At 42.0% G+C, this 22,299-nt stretch overlaps 2 protein-coding genes across 4 annotated transcripts; one reads left to right on the top strand and one right to left on the bottom strand.

The window, feature by feature from the left end:
- Positions 1–1,665: 1,665 nt before the first annotated feature.
- Positions 1,666–19,109, top strand: LOC118385265 (CAP-Gly domain-containing linker protein 3-like). Of its 2 annotated transcripts, XM_035772257.2 has the most exons (15): positions 1,666–1,833; positions 4,920–5,072; positions 5,971–6,110; positions 9,496–9,589; positions 9,745–9,906; positions 10,484–10,602; positions 12,795–13,031; positions 13,324–13,383; positions 14,098–14,233; positions 14,424–14,573; positions 15,053–15,187; positions 15,307–15,430; positions 15,685–15,752; positions 15,871–15,943; positions 16,077–19,109. In XM_035772257.2, the coding sequence occupies exons 2-15, from the start codon at positions 4,940–4,942 to the stop codon at positions 16,129–16,131; spliced, it is 1,686 nt and encodes a 561-aa protein (XP_035628150.1). In that variant the 5' UTR covers positions 1,666–1,833; positions 4,920–4,939; the 3' UTR covers positions 16,132–19,109. The 2 variants fall into 2 exon arrangements, with proteins under 2 accessions (XP_035628150.1, XP_035628158.1); XM_035772265.2 differs by lacking the exon at positions 13,324–13,383 and having other exon boundaries at positions 1,672–1,833.
- Positions 19,110–19,169: 60 nt separating this feature from the next.
- dharma lies at positions 19,170–20,785 on the bottom strand. 2 transcript variants are annotated; one of them, XM_035789013.2, is made up of 4 exons: positions 20,541–20,785; positions 19,961–20,014; positions 19,597–19,784; positions 19,170–19,493 (listed from the first exon to the last, which is right to left on the bottom strand). In XM_035789013.2, the coding sequence occupies exons 1-4, from the start codon at positions 20,584–20,586 to the stop codon at positions 19,353–19,355; spliced, it is 429 nt and encodes a 142-aa protein (XP_035644906.1). In that variant the 5' UTR covers positions 20,587–20,785; the 3' UTR covers positions 19,170–19,352. The 2 variants fall into 2 exon arrangements, with proteins under 2 accessions (XP_035644906.1, XP_035644897.1); XM_035789004.2 differs by lacking the exon at positions 20,541–20,785 and having other exon boundaries at positions 19,961–20,480.
- Positions 20,786–22,299: the final 1,514 nt, after the last annotated feature.

Genomic DNA, 22,299 nt, shown 5'->3' with positions numbered 1-22,299 from the left:
GAGAAAAAACATCAACCAGATAGGTCAGTCATTTGAGAAACCTTTTTTAAATCATGCAATGCTGTTAGATAAGCGAAAATTATAGTCAGTAAAGAAAACTTTAACGTCTGTCAATTTTTAAAAAAATACTTTGGCCCTTGTTAACCAGCGCACTTCTGTATGTTGTAAAAGCGTCACTTGGTCGCTGCCCATATCATTGCATAGTGCAGAAAATACATGAGAGTTCAGGGGCCTTGCCATAACAAAGTTAACCATTTCCACTGTAGTGTACAAAACATAATTCAAGCTGTCAGGCATTCCCTTGGCAGCAAGAGCCTCTTGTGGATGCTGCAGTGTACCCAAGTGGCGTCGGGAGCAACTGTTTGCACGCACATTACCACTCCACTATGTCTCCCTGCCATGACTTTTGCACCATCAGTACAGATACCAAAACATCTTGACCACCAAAGTCCATTTGATGTCACAAAGCTGTCCAGTGCTTTAAAAATATCCTCTCCTGTTGTCCTGGTTTCCAGTGGTTTGCAGAAGAGAATGTCTTCCTTAATTGACCCCCCATAAATGTAACAGACATATACCCTCGGTAGCTCACCATATAAGAGGCTTCTAGCCCCTTCGTAGTAATGGTATCTGTTGCTTTTATACATGTATTACTACTCAAAAGTCATCTTAATTCTCACTCAAAAAGCTCCCATGGTTTATTTTTCAAATTGGCATGTTTTGTTTTTAAATGTCTGCGCAAGAGTGAAAGTTTAATCGAGTTGTGAGATAGTACTTTTGCACATATAACACACTGCGGCTGAGGAAAGGCACTACTCCCACTATAAGTGAACCCCAAAACAATGTAGTTCTCATATTTGCACCTCTTCGATGGTCCAACATCCGTGTCTGTTGTTCAGTGCTTTCCCCGGTAAGGGGGCAGTAGCTCTTCGGCTGCATCAGATTTACAACTGTCAGTGTCCATGCTAACTGGGCTAACAATGTAGAATTACTGATGCTAGCAGTGGATGTGCTCGTGGAAGCAGAACAACTTGTGTCGTCGACAGGTGCAGGTGTAGTACTGCTGGTAGTAGCAGTACTGCTGGTAGTAGCAGTACTGCTGGTAGTAGCAGTACTACCAGTAGAGCTGGCATGTGTCTCTTACTTTTTTAACCACTTATCAATTGTCGCTCAAACGGAATGAGCAGCAGCTACGTTTGGCTACATATGGACCATTAGTGGAATTCCCCGCAAGAGAGTAACGGTTAATGTGATTGGATGTTAATTATTTGACATGGTATTGTTATTTCGCTGAACACTAGATGGTTTCATTTTATTTTTGGCAGTGAAACGAGGCTACTCAGGCGAGAAACCTCACCCAAATGTATAGCCCCGTTAGAAAATATAAATGGACTGTTAGAAAATGTGAAGAAATATATGTATATACATTTTGTAACAGTCCATTTATATTTTCTAAAGGGGCTATACATACAAGCTCTGGCCTTTATTTTCTTAAAATGCGATTTTAAATGTAACCTTAACCTTAACCACACTTATACCGAACCCTAATCTTAAATTAAGATTTTAAAAACCCATTTTTTACCTCATGATTTTTTTAATTATAGCCAATTTTGTGGCTGTGGTAACTAGGCGAATTCCTGTGCCAAGGAAGGACACTCACAATTGTGCTCGTAGCCTACGTTGTGTATGGTTGTGGTCCATGCGTGTTCACGCCCGTGACGCAGTCACAGAGAAAGACCTTCGCAGCATTATAGCAGCATCCTCAGCACCATTGCTGTTCTCGTTTAGCTGAACCGCGAGGAAAAGCTTGAGATAATCAAAAAGGATTGTTTTGAGGTAAGATGAATATCATTCATGCATATAAGATTCTAATTATTATATTTTGTTTGATACAATGTATTTGCTTCCTGTGTTTTTCACAGCATGTGTGTTTGTCTTGATACCGAGCCTAGAAAGATGGATGCTCTGAAAACACTGTTCCATGAAATCTCACTGGCGGATGTTTTTTTTCCGCCCATTTTATCATATAAGCGCAAACATAAGACATCGGCCCATGTATTATGCGTTTTCTCATTGTTATTGGATCAAAGGAATAGTTTCACATGTGATCTGTAAAATCCTCCTCCAGCATATTTCTCATTGTTTGTCAACGGGGCGTTATTTCTCGTTTTTTCCCCATTTTATCATATGCACGTTGTAGAGCAATGCAATATGCACATTTTGCGTTATTGCTCATTGCAACACTAATGTATTGTTGTTATTTATTGTCAATGACTCAAACATACAAGCTCTGGCCTATTGTTTTTGTCAAATTCAGTAGGATGGCATTAGTGTGACCCAGCCAAATGGTCAAATGCTATTCATTCCATTACAATAGGTATTGAATAGAAGATCAAAATCTGTAAGGTTTGTTGCACCTGTTTTTCCTCATATTTTGCTATCTAAATGTATTTGCCTCCAGGTTTTACACATCTTGTTGACTCATATGAGCACTGTTGCATAAGACGTAGTCATATACAGTACTCGATTTTATTCAAACAAATAATATGCTCTTGCTAATTATACATCACATTTATTCCAGTGAAAATGCTGTCTTTGACTGAGACTTCATTCATAAAACACATTACTGTCAGATCAGGGCTAGGAACTAAGAGGAGCAGGGCAACTCAGAGGAGACGATGATGGCTGCCATTACTGGACTCTGTTAGTAGAATAGTCATAATTGGTGACAGGTATTGCACAGCACAGGTATATAGTTATCTACCAGTCATCGGACCCTATATCTTGGATAGACTTTGTTTCAACATAATCCTTTTGGGGTGTCAGGAAACTTGTTGTATCACCCATTCTGCAGTGGCTATTGATTCAGGGCAGATCATGGGAAGCACTTAAGAATGTATATAACTAAAGGAAGAAATCCAAGTCAAATGTAGGAGCTCGTGGGTAAAGTGACTCACTGCGCAGGGACATTTGCTCCCAAATCATCCAGGCTATGATATCTCTTGACTATGTATCCATGTTATGTTTCCATATCCAAACACGACTAGGAACCCCCTCAATATGATGCAACTGAAGGAAACAGGCGATTTGTAGAGTATCAGGAGGATGGTATCTGCCTGAGTGGGGGCTGTTCATTTGGCTTTGAGTCTGTATCACAGCAGAATCGGTCTCTGTTAATGCAGTTACCCTAACACGGAACCCAAACCGGCTGCGCACGTGCGGCCAAATGTATTTTGTCCCACCCACACCAAAAGCCATCATGACACGCAGGTTAAAATATCAAAGCAAACTCTTTATGGCTAGTTAGCTTGCACTTGCTAGCTAATTTGTCCTATTTAGCTGGCTTGCTGTTGCTAGCTAATTTGTCCTGGGATATAAACATTGAGTTGTTATTTTACCTGAAATGCACAAGGTCCTCTACTCCGCCAATTAATCCACACATAAAACGGTCAACCGAATCATTTCTAGTCATCTCTCCTCCTTCCAGGCTTTTTCTTCTCTTGACTTTATATTGCGATTGGCAACTTTCATAAATTAGGTGTATTACCGCCACTGAACTCGTTTGTCTTTCAGTCACCCACATGGGTATAACCAATGAGGAGATGGCACGTGTATATCTGCTTATATAAACCAATGAGGAGATGGGAGAGGCAGGACCTGCTGCGCGATCTGCGTCAGAAATAGAACTGATTTCTATTCTAGCCCTTGGCAACGCAGACGCTCGTTGGCGCGCACGAGCAGTGTGGGTGCAATAATTGAATAACATAGATTTCTACCTTTATTTTGCAATGCGTGTGGTCAGCCTGTAAGTGTAATGAATACAGCACAGACCACTGTATGGCCTCTGTTTTGCCTCACTGTTTGACCCGATAATGCTTGAGTTGGTAGACTGATACAATAGCACAGCTGCGCAATAGGATAAGGCTTTTACTGATTGTGTGATGAGCTCTCTCTCTGTCTCTCTTCTCTCTCTCTGGACTTCTTTCAAAATCCTAAAGGATTAGCAGAGGCATGGATGGACAATATAGTCTGTGTATTAGATTACTTGGCAGCATAATCATGTTCAGGCCGGATGGATCTGTTTTAGATACATGTGGCGTGCTCACCGTGCAGTCAGACTTTGGAAGAAGCAGCCCTTGGACGTGACAAAAAAGACCCAGTGAATAATTGACGCTATATCATAGACTGTTCCCATTTCAATGTTGGGATAAACCGTTTCTCAGTTGTGTTAGTGCTTCTGTTCTTAAGGGGTGTTTATAATAAATACATATAGCTTATTCTCTGACCCTAGATTGAACATTTATTTCACGGTGGAAATCCAGTCAACGTAATGGGCTAAAGGGTCCATTGTGTTGTATATAAATTTCATTAGCATCGACATCCTGATACTATAAGGCTTTTGCATAGATGTTTTACTGTTTGTTCAGCAGCCCCTCAGAAATGAGTGCTGCAATGTCCAACACATACTGTACAGTACATGCATCCCTGATTTCCCATAGTCAGAACGGATGTGCAAAATCTGCTGCTGCATATACTATTTGGAAAATATAGCTCAGCCCTTTAGCTATGTCCAGGACAATGATGGACATTAAGACTTAGTATTAGCATGCACTGACATGGTACAATCAATTAGACTGCCTGTTAGCCTGTCTGCTCTCTGAGTCTCCTCATCTCTTGTCAGTAAGTGCGGTCAGTGAGTCACTACTGACCGTCTCTCACAGGCCCTAGAGCCAAACATAGAGCCTGTCTGCTCTGAGGGTATAGACTAGGCTGCCATGGGAACAAGACTATTGTAAGCTACTACTTCATGTGACTCTTGGCTGAGTCATAGACGTATGAGAACTGTTCAGAGAAACCTGCGATGGAGCTGTTTGTTCTGTAGTGCCACTCAAGGAATGTTTGTCATCCATCTTGTTTTCCAGGCCCGCCGACGTCTAGCAGAATGACTAAAGAGCATACTGCCGAGGTGGAGGAGGAGGCCCAACCTGCCTCTGAGTACCAGAGCCCAGTTCACGAGCCCCGGAAGAGGCCCATGGTCCACCCATCTGCCCAGGCCCCCCTCCCCAAAGACTATGGTGGGTCCTAGGCCTCAGGCTCCAGGGCCCGTCTCATAGTAGGAGTGCTGATCTAGGATCAGTTTAGCTTTTTAGGTCATAATGAATAAGATTATATAGACGGGAGTGACCTGACCCCAAATCAGCACGTTGGGACGTTTCGTGAATACAGGCCAAGTCCCTCTGTTATAATGCTCCCTACTCAACACTCCTTTATATGTAACAGTGGATTTTGGGCTCTGGGCCATGTGCTGCTGTAGCCTCGGTCCACAAAGAGCCTTTCACCAAGCACAGACCACTGCCTGGTCAAAACAACCTCGGCAGATTCATAGAATCATAATGAAAATATGTAATAAAATGTATATGATCTATAAATAAGTGAACAAGGCCTTTTATGGCATGTTATTGATCCTTTTAGTAGATGGATTTTGACTTTGGGGCTGTTATATGCAAACAGTATGGCATTGCTGGACACTTTATGCCAATGAATGTAAGTGGTTTCTGCAGGCTAAAATGATGTGAAGCTTTTTATTTCAGTTTGCCCACAAGCTTCAATGCATTTACTATGATGGTGTATTATAAAAACAAAGTAAGATCAATTGTGTTCCCACTTCGGTAGGGCTTCAATCTACCACATCCTGCTTTTAGAAACAGTGCTTTTAAACAGGACAGAAATATTGGACGTCCCACAGAGAACTCCATAAGTAATTAAATAGAGTGCACTATCAGGCCTGTAAAATACAACCCAAAATATATGTATATTTTGTAATAATAAACAAAAAATTGATATTTAATATCACACATTCAGAATGAGTCAATATGCTGTCTGACAAAGAACAAAAAAATAGCAAGAGAGGCACATGTAATACTGATTTGATGAGGAGGATAATTATCTTGTTGGCATTCCCTACCCTTCCAGCCTTCACATTCTTTGACCCAAATGATCCTGCGTGTCTGGAGATCCTGCTGGATCCGCGCACCACCATCCCAGAGCTGTTTGCCATCATCCGTCAGTGGGTCCCACAGGTCCAGCACAAGATCGACCTCATCGGAAACGAGGTGAGTTACTGCCGGTCTGATTTTCAGCAGACTACAGGCCTGAATACAGCTCAGACACAACACTGGAGGCCACAACAAAAGTCTTAACTCAGTGGCTCATGGATCTGCACCACATTCATACCCACACATGCCGTCCGAGCCGGCCCTAGCCATTTGTTGGGGGGGACCCTAACTTGCGAGCAAAACATTTTGCTGCTCTTGACAGCGGAAAGGAACAATTGACATTTTAAAGTACATTTCCTCCAATTCTACACATTTTACCATGGTGCATATAAAAAATATTAGTTATAAAGCAAGTTTGCTGCTATTCTACAGGATTTGCCATGGGGCGGAGAGAAGATTGAGCAATTGTATAACTCATTTAATGCAATTCTAAACATTGTGCCATAGGGTGGAGAGAAATGTTTGCAGTTTTTAATGTGATATTTGAATGAGAGTGACTAACAAAATCAATGGGGGCCACCCAGTTGGTAATTTGGCTATGATTAATACAAGTTTAGATAGCTGGTTAGACTAATTTACTGATCTAAAAATGTTAGCTGACATGGGCTAGTTGAGTGACTGTCCAACTGACATAGCAGGAGAAAAATTGCTGATGCACAACCAAATTTGCACCTTGTGTATTCTAATATTGTAACTCTCAACAATAAGTTGAGATCCCGACTGAGTTCCTTTTATGGACATTTTTCCGCAAGCCTACAAAAGAGGCGGGACGCCAGATGCCCATCCCTGGCCTACAAAGTTGAATTTGGCGTTTCACAAGGCTCTGTGCTTGCACCCATATAATTGTTTTCTTTATTTCTACTGTACATAACAAACCGATAGAGTATATTACTGCATAGTGCAGCAAAGATAGAGGTCTCCAACCAAAATACAATACACACAGGAAAGTAGTCAGTAGTTGAAGAGAACATGGAAACGCTCATCAACATACTGTAACACACAACAATGCACACCTTTTAGCTCAAATTCATTGAAATCTCATGAACAATATCAATGTATTAAATCCCTTACTATCTAAAGAGCAGTGACCTTTCAGCTGCATGCAACCTTCTAGAGTTGGTCACCATCACCACATGCTGCATTTGCAGTAAGGAGAGAAGTCCATTGGTCTGTGCTCAGCTTGCTGCTCTGCTCTCGTGCTCTTCAGAGCTGCCAACAGGGCAGACGCATCAAGTTCCTTGATCCCTGGAGGAATGCAGTCGATGCAGGCCTAGTAATTGTGTTGTTCGACCGCTCTTTGTGGTGAACTCCTGCGGCTCTGAGCCGGTCAGCAGCGGTACACTGTTGTTGTTGGCCAAGGTCCTGCTAGAAGATTACAGACTCGTTATCACACTAACCTAGTAAGTGAGTGCTTTTTGACAAAACCCACTAGTAGAGCCTCAACGTTGGTAAGGCTCCACAAAGAGAACCCATTAAGGCACAAGGCAAGCCTAAGATGAGTTTTTCCCAGTTCCATGCCCATACACAGTATGTGCTGTTGAATAAGCAAGTGTATGTGTATGGGCATGGGATTGGCAAATACTCATCTTATGTTTGTCTTGTGCCTTAATGGGTTGTTTTATATTGGGATCTGTATTGTTGGGAGGCTTGGTGGCTTTGGCTTCTGTTCATCTGTTGCTCAGATGAAAGTGCACAGCTTTAGCTCAGGACCAACCATTACTGCAGTGTGAGTAGTGTTAATGTGACCATAGGAGTAGGAACTCTCATAACCCTGAGGGGGAAGAGTGATGAGGGTGGGATGTGAATCAACATAAAGTATGCATACTTCAAGTTTCAGACTCATTTCCTAATCCCGCCCTACTGTCTTGGAGAGAGGGAAGATATGCCCCATAAAAACACATGTACACACACCAAGCAAATACACACTCTTAGTTAACTCGGTTTCCTCTTAGCCTTGCAGCTTTAGTGTTAGGATTGATCGTAAAGTCAGCCTGGGTGTCCCCTGGGACTCCATGATGGCTGTGATTGATGGCTGAGATAATAGGGTCTTTCCATTACCCAAACAGGCTCTGCACTAAGGCAGACTCTAAATCAGACCAGGCTGTCAGATATGGGCAAAGAACCACTCTGCTGCACTCTCAGTAGACAACCTCAGCCCTCTGGCAAATAGTCAATGTCTTTTTGACAGTATTTGAGAGAATTTTCATTAACAGAGATGCATTGACTTATCTGCAAAAGGCTTATGTGGATGTAGGCTTTTGCTCCAATCAAATCAGGAACGCACCTGATTCAACCTAACAAAGTCCTAAATGAAGTCGAATCAGGAGTGTATGGCTTTGGCACATACAGATTGGCCACCGCTTCTTAACAAGCTACTTGGACAGTAAGAATTTCCACCAATATCAGTTACTAGCCCCAAATTCCTTTTCGACAATGTTAGCCTCGTGTTAGCATTGTAGCTACAGGGATCCATCTTATAGAATCCATGTTGAATCATGAAAGTGTGCATGGTGGTGTCCTCATTAAGCCTCAGGAGAGGACTTGTCTGATAATATCTTGTTCATTCAGTTGGACTACATGCCTCTGTATGAAAAGGCATAGTCTCAGGGCTTGAGGAGAGTGTGCTCATTTCGTCTCTCTTGATTGACACGGGTGGATATCGAACTGTCCCGAGATAGTTGCTCGTCCAGTTCAGGAATCAGGATGGGTCCTTTTTCACCTGTCACTCGACACCCGTCACTGCTGTCTGCTGGCACTAGAGGAGAGAGCTAATTAACTGGAGTTTCACTGCATCTTCATATCTTCACCGTTGGGAATATGGCTTTACATAGCACATCTGACACTCAGCGAGACATTGATGGAGGTTATTCGACGTTGTAAAGGGTGCCATGAATAGTTTGCTGTTATCTCCCATTGGTACTGTTTCCAATGTACCGAGTACAAGCTTAGATATTCAGTTGAAACAGCATAGTTAATGAATGTCACTTCCAGTAACGACTGCCATCATTTCAATACTTGTCTCCCTCAAATGTTTTACCTATCCAAAATGGCTGCCGGTTCCTCATGTAGATGGATGCTACTCAGCAAGGACAGCCTCTGATGAAGTTGCAATACAGTGGAAATTAACGTGGCGCTTAATTCATGACACAACAGGAAGCTATCCTCACCTTCCCCATCATTAGAGTTCACGAACACGTGACGTCTGTGCTATTTGGGTGTGAATGGCTCATCCTGCTAATGTGGCTACGCTAAGCACAGGGAGCATCACTCAGAGAGATGAGAGGCTATGGCCCTGGGGTGGTGTGGTCTGTATGTGTGAGTGATGACTGGCCTTAGTGTTTCATAGTGTTTTAAAGGCATCTGATAGTACTTCTCTCTCTGCCTTTCCCCTAGCCTCTCGCTCTCTCTCTCTCTTCACTGAACAGTCCTTGTCTCCTCTCAGATCTTGAAGCGTGGTTGCCATGTCAACGACCGTGACGGACTGACAGACATGACCTTGCTCCACTACAGTTGCAAAGCCGGGGCCCATGGAGTCGGTGAGACTCTCAAACAAACCCTCAACTGATTGTTCATTTCAAATGTCTGAATCCTTAATAAAGCTTTCATAAAATAAAGTGTTTTTAGTTTAAGATTCAGTGCAGTTTTACTGTAGATTCCTACAAATTTTGTCCATCTTTGTGACCCCGTCCAGGTGACCCTGCCGCTGCCCTCAGGCTGTCCAATCAGCTAATTTCCCTGGGGGCAGACGTGAGTCTCCGCAGCCGCTGGACCAACATGAATGCCCTGCACTACGCAGCCTACTTCGACGTGCCAGAGCTGATTCGCATTCTCCTCAAGGCCTCCAAACCCCGAGGTGAGTAGCGTCAACACAACCCATGTAGCCTACCTAGCCGACTAACAACATAGTCAGTCCTCGGGAGCTGTTGGACACTAATAAACCTCTCCAAACACTCCCCAGAAAACTTCCCTCACCCTGTCCGCACACTCACTCACTGTATACACACACACTCGCACTCCAAAGCTCCTGCTTGGACCTTGTCAGTTCTAGCATGCTCCTGGTTTATGTCCTGTATGTTCCTGTATTTCTCCTCCCTCCTCTCCCTGGACTTCCAATCAGAACGAAAACTGCATCCAGCCCCTACCAACATTGACCCAAGGCCATTTCATTAACTCCTACATTGATTTATCATCGCTCCACCACACCTGACCATTGATTGTGGCCGTTTTGTCTCAATTGTTATTCTCCTGCCTACGGACCATGGGTCTCAAGCACAACACGAGACTCCTAAGAGATTAAATTGGCAATGCTTTCAGGGACCCCTAGGAGAAGGAATTGGCTTACGCTTTTAGAATAAAACTAAGACAATAGGTGACGTTGGCTTTACAATTCAGATTGATTTGATCTGAACCTGGTTGTACTGTCTCTGTAGTGCTGAATTCCACCTGTAGTGACTTCCACCATGGCACAGCCCTGCACATCGCTGCCTCCAACCTGTGTCTGGGATCAGTCCAGTGTCTGCTAGAGCATGGAGCCAACCCCACTGTCCGGGTAAGAGCACTATTGACTAGACCTCTCTTTTGTACGTCTCTTTCTCATGGTAACTAACTACAAACAGAAATGCTGAAATTGAATATGGCATATACACTCACTGGACAGTTTATTAGGTGCTTGATCGCTCCTACAGACAGTGAGTCTTATGGCCTGCTATATAAAGCAGGCAGACAGGCATCGAGGCATTCAGTTACTGTTGGATTGAACATTAGAATGGGCAAAACAAGTGACCTAAACGACTTCGAGTGTGGTATGATTGTCGGTGTCAGGTGCGCCGGATCCTGTATCTTAGAAAGGGCTGCCCTCCTGGGCTTTTCGCGCACAACAGTGTCTAGGGTTTGCCAAGAATGGCGTGACAATCAAAAACCATCCAATCAGCAGCTGTCCTGTGGGCGAAAACAGCTTGTTGATGAGAGATGTCGAAGGAGAGCAGCAAGAATCGTGCAAGCTACACGCTTAGAAAAAAGGGTTCCAAAAGTGTTCTTCGGCTGTCCCCATAGGAGAACCCTTTTTGGTTCCAGGTAGAACCCTTTTGGGTTCCATGTTGAACCCTCTATAGAAAGGGTTCTACCTGGAACCCTTTAATTTTATAGATACACTCTTAGAAGAAAAGGTGCTAACAGGCGGGCAGCAAACACATAAATAACACCACAGTACAACAGTGGTGTGCAGAATAGCATCCCGGAATACACAACTCGTCGATCCTTGTCATGGATTGGCTATCGCAGCAGACGACCCCACCGGATTCCACTCCTTTCAGCTAAAAACAAGAAGAAGCTGCTCCAGTGGGCACGGGATCACCAACGCTGGACAATTGAGGAGTGGACATCGCCTGGAACATGACAGCGAGTTCAGTTAATTTTGAGTGTCCTGGTCAGTCCCCAGACCTCAACCTAATAGAATATCTTTGGGTTGAGATGGAACGGGCTGTTCACAGCATGAATGTACCGCTGTCCAATCTGCAGCAACTGCGTGATGCCATCGCGTCAGCATGGACCAACATCCCTGTGGAACGTTTCCGACACCTTGTGGAATTCTCCGAGGAATTCAGGCTGTTCTGAAGGCAAAAGGGGGCCTGACCCGGTACCACAGTATATAGGTGGACCTAATAGAATGGGTGTGCATCTGAGGTTTCATGTCTCTTTGATATGGTTTCTTGATAACTTAAAAGGGAGCTGAACCTCCTGATTTGGCCTCGTTTTTCAGCTTGGTCATTAAGAAGCAACTTCATAAGAAATAACTATTTTGTGTGTGTTTGCACGTGGCAAGCAGTCTTTGGTTTGTACATTCACTCTCTCAAAACAGTACACGGTTACAGTCACTCACCCTTCTAGATAACGTGAAACAGTCTAACAGGCCTTGAAGTCGCTTAGGAAAGCTATTGCTTTTTTTTAGCCAACTTCTTTCACCAATTAGCTTTAGTCAGCTGGTGTGCGACCGTGGCAAGTTGGTTTGACATTTGATAGCTCTGGGGCTTGTTAGGGACCATAAATAATTTACACAATGTAAATGGCGCAGTATTTTTTATGTTGCCCACCTTTTAGTTGTCTCATTAAATTATTTCAATATTTGTATTTGAATTTCTACAATTTATAGTTGGTTTGAGGTTGTTAGATCATTGAAATTTGGAGCTATTGGCATTTAAAAATATTGTCCCATGTACACTGTGTAATTTACTGATTTCCCTAACTAGCCCCATAGGGCTATCGAATGTCAAACCAAATTGACCATGGACATTATGATCAGGTCTCATGCAGCTGTGCACCGAATTGATGATTACTTGGGTGCTGCCAGCTGTAGGCATGTGGGCAGGCTTAAAATAAACCCAACCAAAGCTAAACTGTTACAGTACCCTTTTATTCCGTGAAATACACTTTATTTCTATCATTTCGCAAATCTCAGACTGACTTTATAACCAAAACTATCCTATTTAGACTTTGTAGTCAATTTTAACAGTAGAATAAATGTTTATGGCTCATATCAATGCCACATAGACCATTTTCAAAATGAGAAGTTGCTTTTTAGGGGGAGTCGCTCTTTAAAAACACTGTTTCAGATAAAACAGATTCTGTTTCTGTTTTATGTGGGGATGACTTCGACACAAATATGCCAATTTATTTCTGATGTCCCTTTCTCTCTCCCTTTTTCTCTCCCTCCCCTCCCTCCTTCTCTGTCTCGCTCTCTGACAGAATGATAAGGGCCAGGGGCCGGCCGAGGTGGTCCCTGACCCCATGGACATGACTCTGGACAAAGCAGAGGCGGCCATGGTGGCAAAGGAGCTGAAGCAGCTGCTGCTGGACTCTGTGCCACTCAGCTGCAACCTGCCCCGCGCCACCCTGCTCAACTACGACAACATCCCTGGCAACCTCATGCTCACCTCCATCGGCCTGAAACTGGGCGACCGTGTGGTGCTGGACGACATGAAGGTGTGTGTGTGTGTGTGTGTGCGGTTTGTCAGGATTGGGAGGCAAAGGGTGAGAAATGGGAGCCTCAAAGACTGAAAAAAGTGAATTAAAATAAACTGCTGAATTTTATGAGCGCGTTTATGTGCTTAAGACCATTGAAATGGCTTTCAATTATCTTTATATATTTTTTTATAGTGGCCAGTATGAGGTATCATTCATCCTATATGGTGGAGCCCTGCTGCTTGTTGTACTGTGTGAGAAGAGAACGTGAATTCTAGCAAACATTTATTCCCACTTGTGTTAACACGTATAGCTCCCCAAAAAATCGAGCAGTGATGAAATTGACATCTCAGCTCTGCATCACCTGAAGCAGGTGGGTAGCCCTCGACCTGTGTCTACTTGCATAACTGAACACATTTAATCGTGTTTTCAGTATTTCCATGACTGACCGCATTACTGACTGCACTAAACGACGTAGTCTCCCTTGGTGCATTCATTTGGTATTTACCATGCATCACTAACTGCACTTCAAATGCATTGAAAACCTATGTGTGGCCTACTGTATGTCAGAAACTGGAATCCAATCAAATGAAATGGTGTCCACATACTTTTGTATATATAGTGTATGCCCTACTGACCACAGTATAATCACTTAAAAAATATGTTATTGTGTTGAGATGGGTAGACTACTAACCATAGCCTAGTCACAGAGCTGGCCAACCCTGTTCCTGGAGAGCTACCCTCCTGAAGGTTTTCGCTCCAACACTAGTAGTAACTAACCTGACTCAGATGATCAACCAGCTAATTATTAGAATCAGGTGCGCTAGATCAGAGTTGGAGCAAAAACCTTCAGGATGGTAGCTCTACAGGAACAGGGTTGGCCAGGCCTGGGCCCTAGTATCTCAGTAGTAAAGAATGACAGAAAAGTAGCAGATAAGCATGCTGCCCTGGTCTAGAGATGTCTCTGAGACTAGTCCTACCTCAGTGCTGTGGAGAAGTGTTGTTAACCATTTAATCCTGCCTGGTATCACCTTCAATAATACAAATTTGATAGTCAAAATCCAATATAAATGTCTCTCCTCCACAGACGGGCACCCTGCGCTTCTGTGGGACCACGGAGTTCGCCAGTGGCCAATGGGTAGGGGTGGAGCTGGACGAGCCAGAGGGCAAGAACGACGGAAGTGTGGGGGGGGTGCGTTACTTCATCTGCCCCCCCAAATTGGGTAACCACCTGTTATTTCACTCACATTTTGGGAATTCTTTCTTAAATCTATTGAAATGCGCTAAGATTCCCCGTGAGAAAAGAGCAAAGAGAAGACTTGATTTCATAACTTTCTTTGTCAGTTTTATGCAGGTTTTATGCAATGCAGGTTTTTTTCAGGGTTTTCTCTAATCACTTCTATTGTCCTGAAGGTATCTTTGCTCCAGTGTCGAAAATCTCCAAAGCTGTTGAGCTGGCCCCCTCCTCTGTCACCTCCACACCCAAGACGCCCCGCATGGACTTCTCCCGCGTCACAGGAAAGAACAAGAAAGAAAAGAAGGAAATAATGGAGAGAGAGAAAGGTACAGGAAAGTGAAAGGGGACACCTAGTCAGTTGTACAACAGAAATGCGGCTTCCACAAAAGAGTTTCCCCATCAAGGGCCATGACATTCATTCTCATAGGAGCACAACAAGCCATCTGTTGAATCACAGACTTTATAACACATAAATAACACATGACTCATAGACTTTATAACACATTATAAACTGGTTCGAGCCCTGAATGCTGATTGGCTGACAGCCGTATACCACGGGTATGACAAAATATTTGTTTTTGCGGCTCTAATTACGTTGGTAACCAGTTTATAATAGCAATAAGGCACCTCGGGGGTTGGTGGTATATGGCCAATATACCAAGGTTAAGGGCTGTATCCAGGCACTCCGCGCTGCGTCGTGTATAAGAACAGCCCTTAGCCATGATATATTGGCCATATACCACACCCCCTCGTGCCTTATTGCTTAAAAATAGCATATTAACTAACATTTGATTTCCTCCATCAGCTCTGAGGAAGAAGTCTATGTCCGTGGCCAGTCTGGACCCAGATGGGGTGAAAGTGGAACTTGGAGACCGGGTGCTGGTTGCTGGTGTGAAGCAGGGAATCATACGCTATTACGGAAAGACAGACTTTGCCCCAGGTAGGTCTGCTGGGAAATCAAGTCACTGCAACACTGGTGGTGGTAATTTCAAGAAATGTTTGACAAATGCTTAGAAATGTTTAATCAAGTTGAACTATTGATGATGTCTGTGTGTCCAGGTTACTGGTTTGGTGTGGAGCTGGAGCAGCCCACAGGAAAGCATGACGGGTCTGTTTTTGGTGTCCGCTACTTCACCTGCCTGCCCAAGTACGGTGTCTTTGCACCCCCGTCTCGCGTACAGAGGTAACATTACCTATTTTAACACCAGTTTTTTTTTTTTTTTTAAATGACCCTAAGGTAACGTAACGACTTTATTGATAAGAAAGCATTTTACTGTACAGAACATGTGGCATAAGCATGTTACTATGCTTAACAGTCATTCTCAGGCGAAGAGCTTGACAATATCAAACGTTCTCTGTTGTGATTGTAAAGGTTCATTCTGAACAGACTGACCGTCTTGTACAATACTAAGCGCGGCTGTTTTAATGATCTCTCAGAATCGGCGGATCAAAGGACGGTCAGAGCGGCGACGGCACGATGGTGAAGAAAGTCCACCAGGTGTCTAGTAAGTATCTACGGTCAAATCCGTCCGGTCATGTGGTCATGTTAGCCAGCCCATGTCATCATGTACCTTCTCCTCCCACGTCTGCATTCTATCCAAAGATGTTCTTTGTTTATTCTAGTGAACCAGCCAAAGCGTAAATTCAACGCGGTGAGGTCACCTAAGGACATCACGTCTGAGAGCTCAATATCCAGGTAGAGTCTCTTCTTTTCCTCTCTGTGTTGTCTCTGAGTCAACAAATAGCACCTTAGAAATAAGCTCCTGTTGATGAATATGTCCAGTGACGCGAATCCCTCTCCTCTTCCTCCTGCTCATCCTCTTCCTCAGGTTGCTGTTCTGCTGCTGGTTCCCCTGGATGCTGCGAGCCGAGATGCAGTCCTAACCACACTCTCCTTCCACCTCCTCTTCCTCCTCCTCAAAAGATCTACTGCTCTCCTCTTAGTGTCCATCTTTCATTTGTGCTTTTCTCTGGCTGTTGCTGTCAGAATTACAGTAGTGAATCACTGCCCCCCCTCCACTCTCCATTCCCCTTGATTGCAGTCAGTCCTATAGCAAAACCTAGTGCCTTGTATGTTAACTAACATCCTGCATTCCGTTTGTAACACTAATAATGAGACAAAATAATTGTAACTCGAAATCTGGGACACAAACTCTACAAAAGCAACTATCTAATAGATATATTCATTTAGTTTTTGTAAGTTTCTCTATTTTGGTGTCGATTGCTTGTTGTTACCCTGTCAGAAGTTGCCAAAACCCTTAGACCAGTCAGCCAACTTCTCATGCCATGGAGCTTCTACTAGGGAACCTTTCAAATGACTAAGTACATACTGATATACTTTGATTTGCTGCTGCTTCATCCTCATTTCCAGTATTTCAGAGGAGACCAACACATTGTCTGTCTGTCGTACTAAAGGGATTGATCCAAAATGTGTTACTAATTTATTTTCCCATAAACATGCCTTTTTATTGTGAAAAGATGTGACATGGATATATGGTCATGTTCTTCTAATGTCATATGTCCTAAAGAAAACAGGGTTTAATATTATTCAGGATTCCTACATCCACTATTTCTCCACTTGCACTCTGAGAATTTTCCCAAATGTGCAATTGGAAATTTGTATATAGTATTGATATGCTTGTTAATGGGCTTGTGTAATTGTAATATGCTCACACATGGTCCGAAAATGAAGTTCCTGGTCTCCGGAACTAAATTCTTTGAGAGATCCCTGTTAAATACTAGTTACCAGTTTTAGGAAATGTAATGCTAGCACGTACGTATGTCAATCATAATGTCCCAACTTAATTTCTGAAGGACATCTTTATCTGCACAGATAACTTCTCTACCCTTGAAAGACAATTTTCTAGCAATGGTATAAATCGTAGTATTATAGACACCTCTATTTGTCCATAAGTGGGTCAAATAAGACTTTCATAACTTGGTTTTAGGTGTTTATTGCACTTTTGAACCAGTTGGTCTCAGATCCAAGTTACGTTAACCAAAATAGCTGCTCACCCCAAAATGTAATATAAGGGAAAACCACTTAGGTTAATATTGTTAAAGCTGTTTTCTTTATTGTGTAGCATGAAGTAGCAATAACTTTTGCTTAACTTTTAACTTAAACGTAATGTTTAAAAAAGCTTTATTTGCCCACATTTTTAAGTTTTGTTTATAGAAATAGGAAATCTACAGGGGTACCAAAATATACTTGTTCAAGATATGCTTCTTAATAAACTAGTACCCTCCTCCCCATCTGTAGGTTCCTTGTGGCACCAAAAGTGTTAATCTCAGGCTAAATCTGCACAGACGGAACATCTGCTAGCTCAGTGCTACCATAGTTTACACCCTCTGTTGGCTATCCTCTCATGCTTCTCTCTCCTTCTCTCTCAAAGTTAGGCTTTGGTAAGTTTGTGGGTGTGAGCATTAGGGAGAAAAAAATATGACCGTCTAAACTTGTGTGCGCTTTAATGTCAAAGTCTATGAGTATGTGCATAAAAACAGCAATATTTAACTGTGTACTTTGCAATGTGGATATGGATAGTGTCTTTTGTCTACTCAAACACTATGTAAGAACACCATGAGGAGGAGAGAAAACACCTGAACTTCCTCCTGCACTCTGAACACCGTTGTGAACATCCTGTGTTAACAGCACTGCGGAACAACGACAAAAATACTCATTATCAGGAAGTGTCTAAATACTGTTGCACCATGTCGTTTTCCAAAATCGCCCCTTGAAAAGCGTGGTTGTTTTTGATATTGCTAGTGTAAAGTTATGACTAGGTCTGTAAGAGAGCCGCTGAACAACAAGGATACTATGAGGGAATCAGCTTCAGCTTGATTTGATCTGAATAAGGGAGATGAGTATATCCAGTTTGAGAGAAACTCGTCCATTAAACATCAAAGTCATTTAATGGGATACTTAAGATCCTGTGGCATTTGGAACTTTTCTCCTTTTTTAATTTAATTGAATTACTATCTCAACACAAAATGTTGCAAACTTTATCAGGACAGCTCGCTTTGTTAAAATCCTATGTTAGCCAAGAAAGGCTCAAATTATACTGTGTCAAGGACTGTGAGTTTCTTTACTAGTAGATAAACAAATCCTCGCCCCATACTGAAGTGCTTGATAATGAGTACGAACACATCAGAATGTCTTGTCTTTACTACTTATGCTGGAAAAATGTCATTAGAAATAAGTATAGCGTGCAACATTGTTCATACTTACTACATGGTTGAGTTCAATAGTTGGTTGACTGGCAGATTTTATGCTCAAGAAAAGTCGTTTGATGCCAAGATTGACCAAAATGGTGTAGTTATTGCCTCGATGTTACACTCTGGTAGCATAATGTGTACCATAATATGCCAGTAGATGTCACTAATGTGTTACTTTGTTATCATCTACAACTAACAACTTGACAAGAATCTACGTTGATGAGTCAGTCCTCTCTTCAAATGTTATGTTCATTCGAGGACACTATGAACATGTATGTAATCTTATTAAGTGGTGTACTGTCTTTTTTTTTTTTTACTAAAAAAACATGTTATTCTAAAACTCTATCTCAACAATGGTTAATTTTCTTCATAGACATGTCGTTGCAGTTTGTTAAAAATATATTTAGATAATTTCACTAAGTGTACTTTTATTTTCCAGTTTTCCAGTGTGTTGGTGCCTGTGTCCAAAAATAGTTAATTAACTGGGGGTTGGGGGTGTACTGTTGGATTTATTATAGTGTCGTGAATAATATTCATTGCATGCTCTTTATTTGCTGAAAGTTTCTTTTTACGATGGTGTATCTCAGCATGAAAATGCTTATAATTACAACTCTGACTATGAATCTAATAAAAGTTGATGTTGTTTTCTACATTTGCTGTTGCTTGCTTTTGTTCAAACAACTTTAGAGATAAATCACTCAGACACTTACTGTAATTGCTCAAATGTGCATTTATTGCAGGTCTAACAATTAAATTTAGTTTTTACATGAAATGCCCACCGATGAATTGCTATCTGGGGATATTTACGCGTTGTGAGTGGGCCTAAAGGAGTATGAACTCAAGTGAACATAAATTAGTGTAAAGAAATCATGTTCTTGTTATCATCAGAGGAATCATGAGAAGCTGTTTCCCTGGAAGCTGCGCTTGTCGTAGACTGTTGGCCGGTCTCTTTTCGAAGTAGCCAGGTCTGGGGATTCGGCCTTGGTGCCGCTCTTCTGCCTCTTTCGGCGCGCGCGACGGTTTTTGAACCATACCTAGAGAAATAGAACAAATGATGTCAAGTCCAGAACATAACTTGTAACTTATACAGTTAAACAACCACTTTTCTAAAAGCAAACGTATCCTTCCTTCTCTTACCCTAACACTTTCCTCCGTGAGGCCCATGTTCCTGGCTAGTTCAGCCCGTCCCTCGACGCTGGGGTAATTCGTTTGTTCGAACAGCTGATCCAGTTGTTTGGTCTGGGTGTCCGTGAACACTGTGCGCATTCTGCCACGATTTTTTTGGTTTCCACCTTGGTTCAAGTAAGTGCACAGAGGCTGAGACCCTGAGATTTAAAAAAATATTTTAAGAAAAACATGATTAAGCAGTCAAAAGCAAGCAAAGAGAAGAAGAAAAATGGTAGGCCTAATACTTTGTAACAATGTAGCACTACAGTTCAATACTTTGTGGCCTCAACATACAATCTATGTAGTGACATAATCAAATGTAACACTATCTCACCTCTTTCATCGTTGAAAACTCTGTGTTGAGTTGCAGTAGGACACAGATTAATATCTGCATGATGACAATGAAATGATCCATAACTAAGGTAACTGCTACTAGAATCAAACGTGTGTGATATTGTCGGAACCTGCAGCATGTGTGCGGTTGTCAAATCCCTAGGCATACCATATTTCCAGTTTTCATTATGTGGATTTGAGTGTCCATGGTGGAAGGTGCCAGACAAACATGCAACATGTTGTGAAGATTCGGCTCCAGTTGTATAAGAAGGTCCCACTTCAGTGCCTAAAATGCGTTCAATGCTGAAGTTTGAAATGTTGTTCGTATCCATGCTCAGGGGTAAAAGTCCCTCTAAAACAGTTAGGTTCGTGCTCAGGGCTACTTTTTTTTGTCTCACCTCTCCAACCAGGGACACTGTCCTCCTTCAAATGTGCAGTCTTATGATCAACCCCAGATTATATACTCATCCATTGACAGTTCAAAAACAAGATAAATTGTCAAATGTAACCCCTCATTATTATGCCATTTTACATCCCTTTTTGTACTAAAGAAAATGCCTAATGGCCCATAATGGCTTTACCTTTTTTGAAGATGTCCATTTCAAACGGTCCACGCAGATTCATCATAAAATAACATATACATATTTGGTTCAAAGGATAATGACTTTGATCTCCTCTAATCAAAGTAATATACGCAGTGATTGGTTGTAATTAGTGTTTTTTGACTGATTAGATAGGACGGTCGAAACGGACGATACTAACCTTATGGTGCTTTATGGTGCTTCTGGGATTATACGTGGACAAACATGTCAAGCATTTCTGTTAAAATGGTGTCAGACTACTCTCTGTGATCCAACGTCAATGTAAAGAAACTCAATTGGACATCAATGAGGGAGATAAGAAACCAGACCATAGCTGGCTCTTTGATGTTAACTCTGGATTAACTAGATGTAACAATGAACTCTAAATGGAAGAGTATGTATAAAACAAAACAACTTGAATGAAGTGATCGGTCTCCCAGTGGCAGTTTAATGTTTAATGAATGGGATTGTATGGTTAACATAGTCATGTATGTGTTTACATTGTCTTGCCAATTGCAGTATCCTACAATGTAACATTTTACATAATGACAGATGTGCTATCGAATTAAATCATAGGCTACGTTATTTACAGTTCATTTAGGTGTCACTACGCACTACAGAGACTCCGGAGAAAAAAAGAGGCCTTTACTGTTTGTTTTACGCATAGATTTATGGGTTTTACGCGCTCTGGGATTTAATAGGATGTTAATTGTATCACCCTGTTGCAGGAGAACCTTCCTGCAATGCAGAACATGTCTAACTCGTAGTGTATTTGAGGTTTAAAAGGCTTCTGAAGTTCGTCATTTTCACTTTGAAATGTCATACTTGATTTTCACTTACGAAAATTGGATCCACTCCAACAACAATGTCTATTAATTATAGTCCACACAATAATTCACATTTCCTGTTGTGGCATGATTGTTTTCCTGCTATATGAAATTGGCTCAAATTAGGATTTTACACAAGACATTTGCATGAGTGAGTCTTATGATCTTTCGTATATGTGGGCAACACAGACGTCCATTTTCAACGTCAAAAATGATTTTGTGAGCATTCACAGCAAGCCTTGTGTAGGCATAGTCATTCATAACTCTGAATAACTGAACACAGCCAGCCAATAACTGTACACAGCCTGTAAATAGAACACCCAACTACCTCATCCCCGTATTGTTACTTATCCTATTGCTCTTTTGCATCCCAGTATCTCTACTTGCACATCATCATCTGCACATCTATCATTCCAGTGTTAATGCTAAATTGTAATTATTTCGCCTCCATGGCCTTTTTATTGCCTTACCTCCCTACTCTTCTACATTTGCACACACTTTACATAGATTTTTATATTGCATTATTGACTGTCCATTTGTTTATGTGTAACTCTGTGTTGTTGTTTTTGTCGCACTGCTTTGCTTTATCTTGGCCAGGTCGCAGTTGTAAATGAGAACTTGTTCTCAACTGGCCTAACTGGTTAAATAAAGGTGAAATAACATAATTAAAAAATCAAATAAATAACCCAGTTATGTAAGATCTTTGTCTGATATATGCTGCTATTGTCTTTGTAACCAGCTGGTGGAGCCCTTTTCCTAAAGACTCCAAATATGTGCGTTTACTTTGATCATTAGAGGCGTAAGTAGGGCACGAGCACAATTTATTGAACAAAGCGAAAATACTTCACAACGAGACAACGAAACCATCAACGACTGATACTAGCACCCGACTCCAATTCACGAACAACGTTTGTGAAATAGTTAATGTCACA

Source organism: Oncorhynchus keta, chromosome 1 (genome assembly GCF_023373465.1).
Source record: "Oncorhynchus keta strain PuntledgeMale-10-30-2019 chromosome 1, Oket_V2, whole genome shotgun sequence".
Lineage (NCBI taxonomy): Eukaryota > Metazoa > Chordata > Actinopteri > Salmoniformes > Salmonidae > Oncorhynchus > Oncorhynchus keta.
This window is presented reverse-complemented; position numbering and strand designations above follow the sequence as displayed.

What these genes read in the sequence shown, in the direction of transcription:
- LOC118385265 (XM_035772257.2), top strand. Translation starts at nt 4,940, where the DNA reads ATGACTAAAGAGCATACTGCCGAGGTGGAGGAGGAGGCCCAACCTGCC. An exon ending in AATAATGGAGAGAGAGAAAG is followed by an intron (nt 14,574 to 15,052) that starts GTACAGGAAAGT and finishes TTCCTCCATCAG; the next exon opens with CTCTGAGGAAGAAGTCTATG. An exon ending in GAAAGTCCACCAGGTGTCTA is followed by an intron (nt 15,753 to 15,870) that starts GTAAGTATCTAC and finishes TGTTTATTCTAG; the next exon opens with TGAACCAGCCAAAGCGTAAA.
- dharma (XM_035789004.2), bottom strand. Translation starts at nt 20,291, where the DNA reads ATGGATACGAACAACATTTCAAACTTCAGCATTGAACGCATTTTAGGC. An exon ending in AGTTTTCAACGATGAAAGAG is followed by an intron (nt 19,785 to 19,960) that starts GTGAGATAGTGT and finishes TTTAAATCTCAG; the next exon opens with GGTCTCAGCCTCTGTGCACT. An exon ending in TCACGGAGGAAAGTGTTAGG is followed by an intron (nt 19,494 to 19,596) that starts GTAAGAGAAGGA and finishes CTATTTCTCTAG; the next exon opens with GTATGGTTCAAAAACCGTCG.